Source organism: Eretmochelys imbricata, chromosome 1, assembly GCF_965152235.1.
Source record: "Eretmochelys imbricata isolate rEreImb1 chromosome 1, rEreImb1.hap1, whole genome shotgun sequence".
NCBI lineage: Eukaryota > Metazoa > Chordata > Testudines > Cheloniidae > Eretmochelys > Eretmochelys imbricata.
In genome coordinates, this window is record NC_135572.1 from 346,792,937 (window position 1) to 346,809,688 (window position 16,752).

At 40.3% G+C, this 16,752-nt stretch overlaps 1 protein-coding gene across 7 annotated transcripts in view; it reads right to left on the reverse strand.

Annotated features, from left to right (window-relative positions):
• The window catches only part of CELF2 (CUGBP Elav-like family member 2), a 689,087-nt gene that overhangs the window by 36,846 nt on the left and 635,489 nt on the right, over window positions 1–16,752 (reverse strand). For all 7 annotated transcript variants that reach the window (XM_077836746.1, XM_077836712.1, XM_077836729.1 and 4 more), the window contains one exon: window positions 7,793–7,927. In XM_077836746.1, coding sequence (XP_077692872.1) covers window positions 7,793–7,927 — 135 coding nt within the window. The remainder of the gene's footprint in view (window positions 1–7,792; window positions 7,928–16,752) is intronic.

The window sequence follows — 16,752 nt, forward strand, 5'->3', positions numbered from 1 at the left end:
AAAACATTCCATCACCACAGAATTGTTTTCTACAATGTTCGATACATACCTCTAGCATCCTGTAGTACTTTACAGTGTATACTCACAGTCCACGAAGGTCATTTATATGCAAGGTACATAGTAAACTATTCTTACACAACATACTGCATATTTACTATAGCAGTATAGGACAATTGTGAAAATCTGATCGAATACAAAGGCTACTTATGTGCACCGCTCAATTAGCTTCTGAGTTAGCTACATTATCCCCCCGGTACCAGAAAATTGCACTGTGTGCATGTATGCAGGTACAATAAGCTCTATCCTTTGCTGCCTCTTCCCTTCCCTTTGCAGTCACCTGGGAGGGCAGTGCTACTGGCTGTTGAAAAAAATGTATACTGTATTATATTTAGGAAACAGTACAGGATCATGCGATTAAAAACTGTACTGTGATGCACATGTGCAAGAGGGCAGAATTAAAGGTGTATGTGAAATTGTACTTTTGTATTTCCTGACTTTTGTGTGCAGCCTAAATGTTCCCATCTTGTAGTGTATTTGCTGGAATATAATATCAGTTTATATAATACTGGGCGCTCATACACCACCGTTCACCAGAGAATTTAAAAGTGCTGTGTAAACATTAATTAAACCTAACACCACCAATGTGAGGTAGGTGAATTCTATTATCCCTAAGTTTACATGTGGGTAAATCAAGGCAAGCTAAGCGTCACACAGTGCATTGGAGGCAGAGGCCCTGTTCTTGAACATGCGTTTGCTAGGGTACCCCCTGGAACCCATGTGGAGTCCTACTGACTTTACCGGCGTTTTGTGCAGGCCCTGGGAACTGTGCCAGTGCATCTATTTATAAGATCTAGCCACCGTCTGGAAGAGAATCCAGGATTCCTGATTTTTACTCCCACTTTTTAACCATTATAAAATATTGCCTCTCTACACTGATATAGTTCCAATGGTTTAAAAAAGAAAAGTGTTCCAAGCAAGTGGGGAAAAAAAGAGTGAACAATTCATTAACCAAATAGGGGTGATTAAAGTAAATAAAAGAAACAATTATCATATCAAAATAAAAGACAAGAAAGATGATTAAATGAGGCTTCTAAAGACCCATGAGAAACTTATGGAAGAGTAATATGCATTTACCTGGTTTTTATTCTTTCATTTTTATCCACTACCATCTAATAATTGCAAAAAACTGTTACTCTATAACCACAGGCAATTTAAGCTATTTTAATTTTTTTCCCAAGGCCACTAGACAAAAGAACCTATTTATTGCCTGAGGGGATTTTTTTTTCTAAAATGAAAGCTTAATCTTTCATGTTTTTTAAGCAAAGGCTTTTAAAAAATAATTTCTAACAATGCTGTAGGGAGACACTTCCATGGGTATGCAAAATTGAAAATATAAATTTACAATTATAAAAAAATTAATAGTTTTGAGGATTGCATTGTCTCTGTCCTTTCTGGATTAATATTGTCTGAAGCATAAGAGAAAGTATTTAGAAAGAGAGAGAATGGTTTAAAGTGTTCAGCGCAGGGAAGGGAATGATGTTCATAGATTGGAGTCAAAGCCATTTAGGAGTTGTACTGGGTTGTGTTTATAGTAAAATGCAGAGTTTTGTTTTGAAATAGATAATTGGCTGAACTTTGAAAGGAGGCGTTTCATATAAACTCAACAGTTAGTATTAGAGGGTCCGGTCCTGCAAGATGCTGATCACTTTTCAAGTCCTATTAAGCCTTCTTGGGGGCCAGCCGCAAAATGTGGCATCCTCAAATATCAGGCAAGATTTTGGTTTGGGGTCATCTCTATGCCTGTGTCTCCATTAGGCACTGAGTGGATCCAAGTCTGTCTGAGCACTTGCAGAACTCAGTGCAAGTCCAGGGCACTCTGAACCTCACAGGACCAGGTCTAAAGAGGAGTCCAAATTGAAACACCCATCTTTTGAGGATGCCAGATTTTACTGCTAGCTCCAATTTCTGGATGGAACCAAAACCCTAGATCTGCGCATGAAATGAACTTTGAAGGAATAGGGGATAAATCTGGATTTGAATTTTTGTGGTGTTGGACTATTATTAATGGCCTAGTTCAGAAAAGTATTTATGTACATACATACCTATTCAGGACAGCATTTTGACATCAATGGGACTTAAAGTGAAGCTGTCCTGAATATGGGAGCTTTCCTGAATCAGGGCCTACTGATTTAATGTATTATCTAGAAAAACAAACATTTCTTCTTGTGCTTACTCTGGGCTTTGTAATCAGACAGTATAATTTATTCCCACTAAACCAGACAAACTGGAGAATTCAATTAAAAGAAAACTAGATCCGAAGTACCCCCATTCCTCTGACAAAACCTCCAGTACTGAAAGGCAGAGTCAAAAGTTTTCTGCCAATCTATTTCAAGTTTTAATGGAAACACTTTGTGCTACTATAAAAGGCTTTATGGAACTAAATGTATTTTTCATAGAGCAGAGAAAAATCCATGAAGATATTGTTCAGGTTTACAAAATATGTAATAGGGTGAAGAATGTGGAACCAGATAAGAAAGGTTAAATGGAAGGACATTTTAACAATCGTTGGTTAGTTGTGGAGTGCGTATGGGCATAAGGAGACTATTAAATATGCACTCAGTGCCACAGTAAGCTTTCAAATGCTGAAAATGGTTTTCCTGTGGCTATTAACTCCAGCTAAGATTTTGAAAAGGGATTTGCGATTTGGGAGTGCCTAACTTGGGAGGTTGGGTGCTCAGCCCTTGTTGAAAATCATCAAGATGTCACCCAAAATCATGAGTCATTTCTGAAAATCATGGTTTCTGCCACTAAGGGTCCACCACTGGCCCCCATACTGTGTTGCCACCTAGGAGGTATTTACTCATCCCATCTGAAACATCTGCCTCAGCACATCCCATTCACAGCCATCATCTGAAAACACCTGTTTTCCCAGGAGGATTTGCAAGTTCCCACTGTTAGGCCCTTTGCTTTTCAGGAATGGTGCAAGTTTGTTTTCTTAGCGCTAGCGCTCATTAGTATTTAGTTTTATTGCATATTTGGGATGTTTGTTTTGTATTATGCAAACAGCGTCCGTACAGTACCCTCAGCTTTATAAATGAAATTACGGTGAAATAAAAGGCCACCTCCGGCTTCTTCCAAAGCTTCCCCAGGTTTCGTAGGGAAGTCTCTGGGCTAGGTGCTCAGCCAGTATAAAATGGCAGAGCTCCACTGAAGCCAACAGAGCTATGCTGATTTACATTAGCTGAGGAGTGTCCAAACTTCACCTCCTTCCTGGGTGGAGTAATTACTCTGCCTCTTAATTCAGGGCTTTAGCATCTGACTCAATAGAGGAGCCCTGCATTCCCATATAAGGTCTTAGTCTTCCATGCTTTTCAAGGGAAGTAGAGAAGAGTTAAGGTATTTCTTGCCAGATCAGAGAAACCAGAAGGAATCAGAAAATGAAATTTTATCTCAAAAAATGCAAAACCAACATAGCTTTGGGAAATATAATCTAAAACACTGGCAATATGACTCAGAGAGAGATAAATGCGAGGAGATGCTCAGCACGGATGCTACGATATAATTGAATAGCTATGTATGTATACAATTTTACAATGTGATATACTGCACAATATATTCTGCATTATATGAAGTACAAGCACAACTACATAGGTTAGCCTATCTTCATGTAGCATTGAATTAAATACATTTGCAACACTGCGTGCTGTGCTGGGTGCCCCAGTTCAATGAAGGCATAATCACATTGGAGGGGGTCCAGAAAAAGGTGATAAAGATGATTAAGATACGAGTAGAAGCCTGGATATATTCAGACATTCAACACAGTCTTCCCAACACAGCAAAAAACATACAGTAGTGAACAATCCTTTGGTAGCAATATGGGCTAGATAGCTAAATAGGCCATCCCTAACTTTTAGAATGCTCTAATTGTGTGGGAAAGAACCATTTAAAGTGGCTATTGGAAAAGTGGGATGCAAGCAAATAATTAGGCTGGATACCAGAAAACATTTTCTAACAATAAGGTTAATTAGGCCATTAAATAATATTGGAAGGGAAGTGTAAATAATCCCATCTCTGGAGTTATTCAGGTTAAGCAACATTTGGAAATGCCCTTTAGAACAATCCTATGTTTGCAGAAGTTGGACTAGTTGATCTGAGGAGTCTTTTTCATCTCCAAAATCTATGGTGTATAGAATCCTCAAGACAGCTGTTTGTACCACAGACATCATGGAGAGTCATTATAGAATTAAGGTTGCCTCTGCAACCTTAATTCAGCCCCTTTGTACATACGCATGATAATGGAGTCTTTACTATATTATCACACTATTTTTTCCAGAGGAGCCCTGTCTCATTCAGTGCACAAAATGAATGGTGCTTACTGAATGAGCAGCTATTGAATATTTTGTTTTCTCCTCATTGTTCACTGTGTGGCCTCATTCCTTATTTACTGCACACTATTCAAACCCTGCTCTAAATTCAGAACTATTCATTTCCTCATTGAATTTTCTATGGCACTCATCAGGATAGTATCTGAGTGCTTCACAAACGTTAATTAATGTAGGTTCACAAAGCCCCTGTTGAAGGGTGGTATTATCCCCATTTTACAGATGGAGAACTGATGTACAGAGAAATTAATGTCAAAAGTATCCACTAATTGTGGGTGCTTATTTGAGATGCCTATAACATGATTTTTCAGATCCTTGGCATTATATAACATTTTATCTTTTCAAAGCACAGATCCTATCGACTTCCGTTGCACCTGTGAGTGCTCAGCACTTGTGCAAGTCATACTCCAGGGTCTCAAGTTGAGCACCCAGAACACGATGAAAATACAAATAGTGACCTCCTGTGAAAAGTTTGGTTAAGTGACTTGCCCAGCATCACGTAGTTTGGCAGGGCAGGGATAGAATCCAGTTCTCCAGGGCAGCATTCAACTGCCCTAACCATGAGACTGTCCTTCCTCTTCATGCAGTCCCCTGCCTCATGCACTACACAACTTCCAAGTTCTGCAACAAATAAGGCAAGGGTCCTCAGTATGGAATTTCCTAGCTTTTCCGTGCTTGACTTTGCAACCTTAATGTTCTTTTAACATAGTGTTTTGTTTGTTAATTCCTAGGTTTTTAAAAGAGGAAACTGAAAAAAAACAGAAATTGCATCATGTGGCATCATACAGTTGCCAACATGGGCCATCAGCAGGGTTGGAACCTTTAGATCTACTGCACAGATGTCTACCAATTGAGCTAACAGAGTTTCTGACAGCCGTGCGAGACACACACTTTGCCAGTGGATTTCACAGATTTGATGACAGCAGAAAGAATAGTGAGACTCAGGAAGCTTGGGTGCCATGCCAGGAGGAGTGTGTGTTCCGGTAGTCATCACAGACCCTTCTGTCAGTTCCCCTAAGCTTGACCCCTTCTTTCCCATCCCCTCTAACCCATCTCTGTCCCAGTCCTGTGTCTTCCCACCCCTTGGCTCCTCGTCCCAGGCCCAGGCCCATTCTCCTCGCCTACCCAGTCTCACCTCAGACCCAGTCTCCCCCTCTAAGGTCCCCATTTGAGTCCCAGTCTCCCTACCCTTCCAGTATCTTTCCTTTCCCACTCCCAGTTTCCTTGCCTCCCCACACCAACTCCTTGTCCAATCTCTCTCTGCCTTCCCCACAGCATCAAGCTCCCTTGCCCTCTTTTTTCCCATCCCCACTGGCTCCCAGTCTTAATTTCCCCTCTCCACGCCCCGGTCTCTGTCCCAGTCTCCCCTGTGTCAGGCTCCTTGTCCCAGTCTCTTTATCTAGCTGGTCCCTGTTGTCCTTCTCATCTTAGCTCCTGGTCAGATGTGTCTTCTCACCTCCACTCGTTCCCAGTCCTAGTTTTCTTGCCATAACAGTCCCAGTCTCCCCCCCAAACTTCAAGTCACGTTTTCTCTCTCTTTCACCATAGTCCCGGTCTCATCAGCCCCCTTCCCCCAGTCTAGCTCCTGCCTCCTCTGTATTTGAGGGAGGCACCTTCCTCCTCCACACTGCCTGGGCTCCAGCAGGGGTGTCATTGAGAGCACAGGAGAGACAGGCTTTCTGCTATCAGTTCTGATGCCCAGCCCCATCCTGGCTGAGAAGCAGTAATTCAAGAGAAAGTCTTTCTAAGCCCCATAGCCCCTGGGTTGGATCCTGCTCTGTTGCTTTGTGGGAATGGTATATTTGCAGTCCGATGAGCACTAGGAGCTGTTTGGGGATGGAGCATGCTCAGGGAGGATGGAATCTTCAGAGATTTTAGCTGCTAAGCACTAAGGGTACATGTCTATACTTATGCTGGAGATGTAATTTACAGCTTGGGTAGACATGAATGCATTAGGTGTGATCAAGTGCAGAAGTGTAGCCAGCATAGGCAGCAGGAGGGGTTAGCTTCCCTGAGTACAATCCCGCCTTGGATCCTAGGTGCTTACTTGGGTGACTAGTCCATCCCCCCACTTGTGCCAACACGGCTACATTTCTATTTTTAGTGCGCTAGCTCGAGCAAAGCTAGCATGCAGACTTCTATCTGAGCTATACCTCCAGCTCAAGTGATTAAACATACCCTAACAAGTCGCTACTGGGCATGTCTGAACTGAGGTTTTTTTGAACACTTAAACTTGACCAAATTTGGGCAGATTTCCAGAGAAACAAAAAAAGACACATCTCTGACACAAAGGCCTCATCCCTGACAAATTTCGAGTCCCCACTCCAAAGCCTAGTGTTCTAGAGCTTCCCAAAGAAAAGACTGCAGAAGTATTATTATTTTTTTTTTAACATTGCAAAATGAAATTCTTCCCCCTAGCTTCATCCTTGGAAATGGCTGCACCATTGTCTCCGAAACGTTCCTAACACATTCAGCCTGAGGCAGACACCAGGCATGGAAAAATTCAGTCCAACAGTCTGGTAAAAAGGTAAAAGCCACTGAAAACAGAGTCTTATAATAGAAGTGTTAATAATAATAGGTGGTGTTACAATCTCTGCCTATAACATATGTCAAAGATTGCCTCCCTTGCGGTTGAGCTCAAACCTTGTGCCACAGCTTATTTTATCATGAGGGATGAATATACTTAGAAACAAGATTAAACAGAAATGTTCTTTAGTGGCATCCAAAATGATATGAATGTTTTTAGACCTGCCATAAACACAGATAAGGGGGCAGATTCTCAGCCCAGTTACACCAATGTAAATAACTCTACCCTCCACTGGCTTTGGAGATGAGGAGGAGTTATTGTATACGGGATTTACACCAGTGTAATGGAGATCAGAATCTGGCAAGATTTTCACTATTTATCTGGTCTTACTTCCATAATCGCCTCTCAGTTACCAGCAGGAGCAATCTCTGAAGGCACCATAGGAAGAAAAAGAAAAGGCAAGAGGGGGGAAAAAAGAGGAAACAAATTTAATTTGTCTTTTTTTCTAGCATGAGAGGACTTGGCTCATGTTCTGGATTCTTTTTGAAAAGTTAAACCTCACTGAGTTCCTCATGCAGCTAGAGTTTTCTTGTGCCTGCTGGGTGTTGTAAGGCTGCAATGTTGCCCCTAATCCTGCAGTGAGCTTGGCAGAGCAGACCCCTGTGCCTGCATGGAACAACTTGCAAAATCCAGGCCTTATTTAGCTGCTTAAACACACATTTTTAATTAAAAAATTCTACTCAATAAAAAAAAAAAAGCCTCCACGCTTTTCATGTGCAAGTTCGTTGCTTTTGGAGGTGATAAACAGATAGAGAATCACCATTCTGAGGCTCTCCTTCCTGTCTTTAATGCAGAATCTGAATGGAAAGCAAACTACTCTTACCGGGACTTGTGAGGGCTCCCAGAGCACCAGTCGTTGTGGAGAGAGGATTTGCGTTGGTGGTGGTAGCTGAGGTTTGGGCGGCGGCTGCTGCAGCTGCTAAGGTTGCCAAATTCTGTAACTGTAAAGCATTCATGCCTGCGCAGAGAACAAAAGGCAGCTTCAGCAATAGGGTTAATGAAGAGATTTAAAAGTTGTATTTATTGTAAAGGAATGTAAGACTTGTAAAGGTTGCCGGATTGACAGTCTAACCAGTGACTTAAACTCTCCTTTCATTCCCAGAAGAGCCTGGGCAGAATAAGCCACCTCACACTGGCGCCAGCCAACACGCCTCGTATCTGTCTTACAGGTAAGAGGGTGGATGGTTTTGTTGTTATAGCACGGTCTTACAACTCAGGAAATTTGTGTTCAGTTCCCATCTCCGTCAAAGAGTTGTGGTGTGACAAGTCACTTAATCTCTCTGGGTGAAACATGGGGATAATAATACTTCCTGACCTCATGCAGGTGGAGAGAAGGTAAATTAGTTATTGCTTGAGAGGTACTTGGATCTTATCAAGTTCAATCCCCAGGTCCCCTCTTCACTTCTCTACTTAGTCTACCACACAACAATAGCCAATTGTGAGAGCAATTTTTGCCGGAAATTCCTTCTGTCTATTTGGAACTGAATCGAGACCATCCAATTCATTTCAAATTCAGCACGGAACAGATATCAGACAGTAATGATTTTCAGTCACTATCATTTGGGGCCAGATTTGAACTGGGGACCTCTAGGCAGAACATTTTGCATCATGTAAGCCATCCAGGTTCCCAAAACCACTTGTTAGTTTATTCAATACTTTACGAGACGTAGTGAAGGATACATCTACATTTCAGAATGATGTAAAGACCTTCAAGGGAGGGGAAAATTTATAAAACATGGAATTTAACTTAGATAAATATGAAATGGAACATCTGTTGACAGACAAATACTAAACAACACTCATGCAAAATGGAAGAAAAATGATTAAAGAACAACAATGTGACAAAGAACTTGAAATCTCAATGTGATGCAGCTGCTCAAAGATGAAAATGGTGTACCAAGTGTGTATATATATAGGCATCATAGCTATATACATAGGCATCATTTGTAGGACAAAGAAAGAAATAATGCCTCTTTCCCGCACCTTGGTTTGGCCACACGCAGGTGTTCTGCATATGCCATATGAAAAGGACATTGATAAATTAGAGGAAATCCGGAGGAGAATGTCAGAGTAATTAAGCTATGACCATATGAGCAGGAGAACTTAATATGGACTTGGAGAAAATGAGAAGAGGGGCTATCACAACACTCTATGAGTATTTGAGAGCTAATAAAATAAAAGAGCAGGAGGGATATTTTACAGAGACTGAGAGCAGGTGGCAAATAAAGAGCAGCAATCTCTTGAAATTAACACACGACAGAATTAGGTTAGACATTAGAAACCAATCTCATAGAAATGCTCAGCACTCAGAAGTTCCATTGTTCTACCATCAGAGCCGCTAAACGCTGAGAACTTCTGAAAATCTGGTCACTTTATTGAGGTGTCTAACTGAGAACAGAGATCTTCTGAAAATTGTCCCCAGTTGTGGGTGTCAAGCACTTTTCAATAATGGATGTACCAAAAAAAAAAAAGAAAAAGAAGTAGGTGATGGATGATCTTACCGGTAATGTGGCTGAAGATCCATCACTTAGAGGAGTCTGGGACCAACATCATACACTTTGAGTGACTAACAGAGGAAAACCTTTCTCATGACTACTCATAGAATTTAAGAACTATATAAACCATAAGGTTTGTCTCAAACCCTATCACCTATAATAGTTTACAAGGCACAATAAAACAGGTAACTACTCTAATTACAAGGGACTAATAACCAAGGTAATTAGGTGTAACTACTGTATCCTGTAATCACAGGTCGTCATTGAGTTTGCTCAGCTTTTTAAGCTAGAGCTTTATCATGATTATACACAGCACTCATCACGTTCAAAGTGCTTTACAAAAATACTTTAAAAACTCTGTCATTTATTTACATGGAAACTTTACAATTACCAAAGAATTAGGGATGGGCAAACCTGTCTGAAAAAAAATAAACAGCCTGAAACACAACTCTTCTTCAACCAAGTCTTCTGTTGAAGCATGAAAGAATTTGGTGAACTTTTTGAAAAGGTTGAGCCTTGAATTTCTTCATTTCAGATGGGATAGGACAAAGAAATACTAAAGTATACCAAGTAGTGTTTCCTAAGAGGCTAAACCTAGGGAATAATGGAAATTTCTTATGAGAGATGGCCCTTGTGAGTTTTCCAACACAAAGTGGTTTGGCTAGGCACTTTTCAATGCATAGGTTTGGTTAAGTGAGGATGCTTGGGGAAGCTTCACATTTGTTTATGCTGATCCATGCCTTTAAGAGCTTGTCCATCACTAAATAATCTGAAATTTCTATGTATATCTTTTTAGGACATTATCCATAGCTGAATACTTGCTCATCAACTGCAGCAATGATAGCGAAGGGATGAATTGGGAGGTACGTTGTCCCTGCTGGAGGCAGGTGCAAGTCCTCTTGGAGAGCAGGGCCACTGCTTATGGTTTTTTACAGCCTGCAACAAACAAGTTTGTGCTGTCTGGTATGGAGAGGGAAGCTGGCTATGGCCCCTCCCCATCTTCCAGAGTTTCTGACATTAGAGGCCCTCATCTCCTAGCTCTCAGGAAGCACAAGGGTAAAGATTTTGCCTGGCCCTTATCCAGGGACACAAAAGTAGGGGAGGAAAGAGAGAGAGAAGCTCCTAGAATTCTCTTGTTCACACACTTGTGAACTCATATAGGCACCCACAATCTGCCACTAAATGAGGCTGGATGTGTAAAATATGTTCTACAATTCTGATTTACACGGAGAGCCTCCAGAATAGTTCAGTCAGTGGATCACAAATTTAGAGACAGAGGAGACCTATTAGTTTATTGACTCCATCTCTTTGCAAGCATGGGAAACATTTTGAAGGATGGGATGTGGGCTCAGGTTTCATTCTGGATTGCTCTTTGGCCCCAGTGTGCCCATCATAAAGTTTCAGGTCCACTAGAAGTCTACACAGCTCAACCCCAAGACTTCAGTAAACAATGCAAATCTTCACGGAGGCCACAGTTAATGGCATTCTGTGGTCTGGCTGGTAGAAATACGCAATAAAGCAGCATGTCTTGGTTGCCTCTCTCTCCACTGGACTGGCTGGTGATCAGAAGGAGATTGCATTTGAATTATATTTTGTGTGTGGTGATGCTTCCTCGTGGTACTTTTAAACAGTTCACAATTTAGACTGCCAAATAGCGGTGAAAAAAGATGCATACAGCAATGCTGAAAAGTATTTTAGGAGATAGCTTCTGACTGGTGGAATCCCACCAATTTCCGCAACATGCACGCAGATTTCTCTGAAATTCGTTTTGTAAGCAAAAAGAATTGTAAACAATTCACAATTGCTTTCTATTTTGTGGCCAATGAAGAGCTACATGGGTGCAAGGCTATGATTCCTGAGAGACATGCTGTGCTTGAGGAAAACAAAACACAAAGAATTAGAAACAAGGCTAATCAGCAGCACCAAAAGTAACAGCTCGCCTGAGCCTGGGGAGCCAGTCTAGCACCCAGGTGGAGGCAAAATGAATGCCCATATCTCTCCATCTCACAAAACCTTTTTATAGCACAAAGAAGCAGATAGACTAGCTTCCTGTGGAAGCAAAGGGTGATCTCCTCCACTAGCAGAAGATTCTTCAAACCCAAAATAATATTAAGAAGCAAGAAACATATATCAAAGAAGTCCTCTCCCCACCCTGCATGTGTCACTGGAAAAGTGACTACAACACACTGGCCACAAACCAGCTCTTCAGATGTTATGTGGTGTCAGCTATGGGGCCTCCAGAAAAGATCCATTTGTTGTTGTCATCATGCATTAGAGAAAAAAACCAAAGAATCGAACCGAGTGGAACTCAAGAGTGTAAATGTTAATAACAGGCTGAGACCACACCCAGTGCCCAGGGTGCTGTAGAACTGATGAAATCTACAGGCGTATCTCCTCACTCCCATGCCAAAGGCTGTTGGCTAAAATACACAAATAATCTATCCTCATCATTACTATATTTCACTTCCTCCAGATGTTTTATCATCACTGCTGCTCCCTGTTTATTGGCTTTTTTCCTTTATGTGAAATGTGTCAACATCACAGCTTGCTAGAACAAACTCAGAAGATGGAACCAAGTACTGTTGATGCGCAGATCCAACAGCCGATTTGGTCACACAGTAGAAGTAGATTCCGGCTCAATTAACCTCTAACCAATGTATAGTTTTGGGGATTAGTCTGCTGCCTGGCACACACTATCCTTTCACATGGTCTCCTTTCCCGCAGTCCATACTTTTCACATCACACAGGTTTTTAAAAACAGCCTCAAACACCGGAACAAACTTATAGAGAAAGTGATTCGATTCTTTTTATTTGAAACTGCTGCATGCTCAGCAACTGTACCTCTTGCTGAAGAAATGCAAACTGCTTAACACTGAAGAACAGCCTCATAGGCATGTTAAAAAAAAAAAAAAAAAAGAGTGAACTTCCACTTGCAGGGAGAGAACTCCTCGGTAAGAAAGAACTCTTCATCTTCATGATGGAGAAAATGTTGGGAATTAAAGCAAAATGATTTATAAAGCGCTAGAACCACATTACAATTTGATTCCATTTTTAATAATGTGTATATACTAATGTGCCATCAGCCTGGCAAATAGTCAGAACTACAAGGAACACAACTTTCATTTTGTTACTTGGCAAATTAAAAAAAAACACAATTAAATTATGTACAAAACAGATGCACAATATGCCTGCTTGAAACTTAAGATTTTTTTTAAAAAATTATTTATAAGGATAGGGGCATGAAAATTTAATTTAATGTTCACCTTAGGTAATTTCGTATCTTATTGTTCATGGCAATTACCATAAATCTACATATCAATAAGCAAGAACAGATGTCAGTTGTTACAAGTGCTTGCCAATCAGGCCTGTTAAAAAGTGACAGATGGATGGTGATAGAACATTCTCATAAGGCCTATTAGCACATTCGCAGGAAATTTTTTTAGTGCTGCACAGTCACAGATGCAGTTCTGTGAAAACACGGGTAAATTTGAGAGCACAAGATTTACATTTTACAACGTCTTGTGCTACCTCTAATGCAAACATTCATGCCATAAGGCAATCTGCCTTGCTTTAGTCACCATAGTTTTTCTCCTTGTGATAAATGCAAGTGGTAAGGATCAGGGGCTTGTTTGTATAGGACGTAGCAGAATCATGGGCCATTTTTAAAAGCTTTTTATGCTTATTTCAGTTTTACATGCAAAACATTTAGTAAGTATTAAAATAATTGAGGATCACTTGCATCTTCATCTTGAAGAAATTCCTGCTTAAATCCTTCCTTTCTGGGAAAATATTCATTGGTTTAGAGCCCAGCCTTGGTCATCTTAAAGAGGCCTGATTTTCAGAGGATGGTTCCTGAGCACTTTCTGACCAGGTCCTTTATAGTGTCTCACCTTCGTCACCCCAACACAGAGACACCCCACAATCAGTAATATTGGCCCAATTATTTATTTACCTTTTTCCTTTTGCCTAGTTAGTTTCCCCAAACATAGGGTTTATTCCCTTTACATTAAATCCTGACTGAAATTTAAGAAACATGGACTAATGATCAAAGCAAGTACAGTTGATCATCTCTGATCAAAAAAGTAAGTTACTTGTTCACACTGATGTTATCAGACACTCCAGATTTTTATTTTAAAAAATTGAATCAGATTTCCAAGGACTTTACTTGGGATAGGGAGAGGTCCAGAATAGTGCTCTTGAAATTACAAGCACCAGTCAAGATGGATAGAATTGAAAATTCAGATTTCTAGCTCCACCAAATCACATATATTTTGAATCCATCTTTAGAACAGCTGTTTATTTAATATTTAGTACTTTACTTTTTTCTAACCACTGAGACCCCGATTCAGCAAAGCACTTAAGCACATGCTTAAATTTAAGCATATATTAAATTCATCCCTATTTAGGACAGCACTGAAGCACATTCTTAAGTCCCATTGAATTCAGTAACTTCCCATTGACCTCAATGGGATTTCAACATGTGCTTTAAAGTTAAGTGTGTGCTTACGTGTTTTCCTGAATAAGAATGACATTAAGCACATGCTTTAGTGCTTTGCTGAGTCAAAGCTTTCCTGCTACATTCTGCTTGGTCTTTATGTGAGTGCCCAATATGGGAGAGGGAATAAGGAGCCTCTTCCAGGCCTTTCGCAGTTGGCGTAAAGCTCAGCCAGACTTGCAGTCCCTTCCTTCTGACTGAACCTAACTCAAAGAGTCCATTTTGTATTCTCAAATCTCCCAGGCTATGGAGGGCTGGTGGACTCCTCAATGTGCTTGTGCCACTCCTGTTTGCAGGAGTTTGTGTGTACACTAACTAGAGAACAAACCCTTTCCCTTCAATGGTGTGCTCTCCAAAAAGTCAACTAAAGCTTCATCATGAAATCTAGAAAATGTGGACTGATTGGCTTTGATTAAATGGCACCTTTGGGGGAAGCGCAATTGTTTGACCTCATTGCTTTGAGTCCCTTTGCCCAACATTTTCAGTTGTGCCTATGTAAGAAGCAGCCATGGTACAGCATTATTCCTGGAGTCGACGGAGTGTCTCACTTTGAACAGGACACCCCTTTAAAGAGGCCCTATGGGCAAGGCCCAGGAGGAGAAACCTGGCTAGTATGCTTCAATTGGAAAAGTGCTGCGAAGGAGTGAGCCGAGGGAAAGGATGTGAGAGCCAATGAGAAAGCACAGCGCCTCTATGCAGAAGGTCCTGGCTTCTACACCTTCCCTCAAGATCCTCCGAGCCAATGGAGTGATTAAGCGAACACTCAGTAAGCAGAAATTTGTGGAATTTCTCTCACCTGTCTGCTCCCACGGAGTCAGAGGAAACCTAGCTCAGGTCAAAGGGAAAGGGTGAACCTAACTGAATCAAAATCAGGACCAGTCAGAAGCTCAGCCCAAATCTTAAACCGAACCATGAGAGAATTTCAAAAGGATTAGGAACATATGTTAGAAAATAGAAAAAGGCCCAGCTGGACAGCGTTTATCAATCTGAAATCCAAAGAAGATAAATGCAAAAGTATGGATCACTTTCTTCTATTTCAACCTATTTTTTTGCTTTCACACTATCCAACTGAATCGATATAACCCTGTGTGTGTGTGTGTGTGTATCTATGCATATGCACATGTATACATACCTAATATCTATATGCATATATCTATTTACATTTATAACAAAATATTTGAAATTAATTGTATTGATAATGGAAAACCTTCATGGGGAAAAATAAAAATATTTTTTGACATCTCTTCTGGCATAAACACCTGGCATTCTGTCACATAATGTAAAATCTTACGTCATATCTTCAATGTACTTTTAAAACTAGTAAGTTAACGTAGCTCACCTAATGTAAATCAGATTTTTAAGATCTGATCCAAACCTACTGAAGTCAATGGAAAGATCCAAGTGATTTCACTGAGCTTTGCATCAGGTTGTCAATGTAACTTGTATACATTTGAAGAGGGGAACTCTCTGGCTTGAACAGTCATTAACTGTAGCTTGTATTTTTTTATTAGACAATCAAATCACGTGATCTGCTTCACCCGCATTATGGACATTCCCCACAAACAATGAGCAAGTACAATCCATACACTGCCGCCTAATATTATGCATAAAAGTAAAAGCAGTGCCTTTAAATTGTTAAGCATTACAGTAGTCAGTGGAAAAAAGACTACAGTATAATTGAGAGTAGTGACATAAGTATGTGCATGTGTTATGTTAGAACAATAAAGCAGAGTTTGGCAAGACAATGATAGCTCCTGTAATCAAGACTGCAATGCTATTAAAACAGCAAAAGGGATATTGACGACGCTCGTCATATTAAGTGTTTTCCTACTTTAATGGACTTTAGACACACACTTAAATGCTTTGGAGAATTAGGTGCCCGATTTAAAGTCTACTTAAATTAATGGAAAGACGTCCATTGATTTCAATGGGCTTTAGATCCACTGAAGCCACAGAAAACACAGTCATTGACTTTAAAGGTGCAGGACTGAGCTAACAGAAATACTTTTAGGTGCTACATACGTGTACAGTAAATTTAAGATTAGAGTTGGCCATCATTGCTCATGTTGAGTAGTATTTTACTCTTCCCACTAAAATCAACACAAGGAGGGGGGCAAGAGATCTGATTCAAAATGAACATTTTTTCACTCAAAGAACTTGTAAGGTCTAACCGTGGAGCTTGTTTGGGATCTTAGCTGATTGCTTCTAGATTTTCTTCCTCCTTAAGAAAAGCTAGTCCAGCATTAACACACAAGCTCCATATCAGCTGGAAATGAATATTATTATATTTATTTGTGTAAGATGTATGGATAGGATGTAATTAAAAATACATTTTGAGAAAAGGAACAAATCTAGCTCTTATGCTACATTAAGGTTGTGAGATCAATGCTCCAGCAATATTAACCCACCCATGTTGCACACACCTAGAATTTTCAATTCTTCTGTCTCTTGTAAACCTTAATAAATTACTCTTTATTATTAAAGTATACTATCAAATATAGTGGCTGTGCAATGTAAATTGGCTAATGCTCCAGGAGAAACCTGAAACTTGGGGAAAATATACGACTTTTGAACTTTCAAACTTAATGATGCAATTGTGCTAAGCCTTTTGCCCTTTTGTATAGAGTTGTAGCATGGAGAGAAATTTAACATCATGAATTTGACCTTGGACATTGAAATTTAAGAGCCCTGCATTTCTGGAGACGAAAAGGTAAACTCAAAAAAGCATTAAATTCGGTTAATATGCAAGTAAGAAAACTGCCTTGTTAAAACATTCCAGGAGGCACATACAGT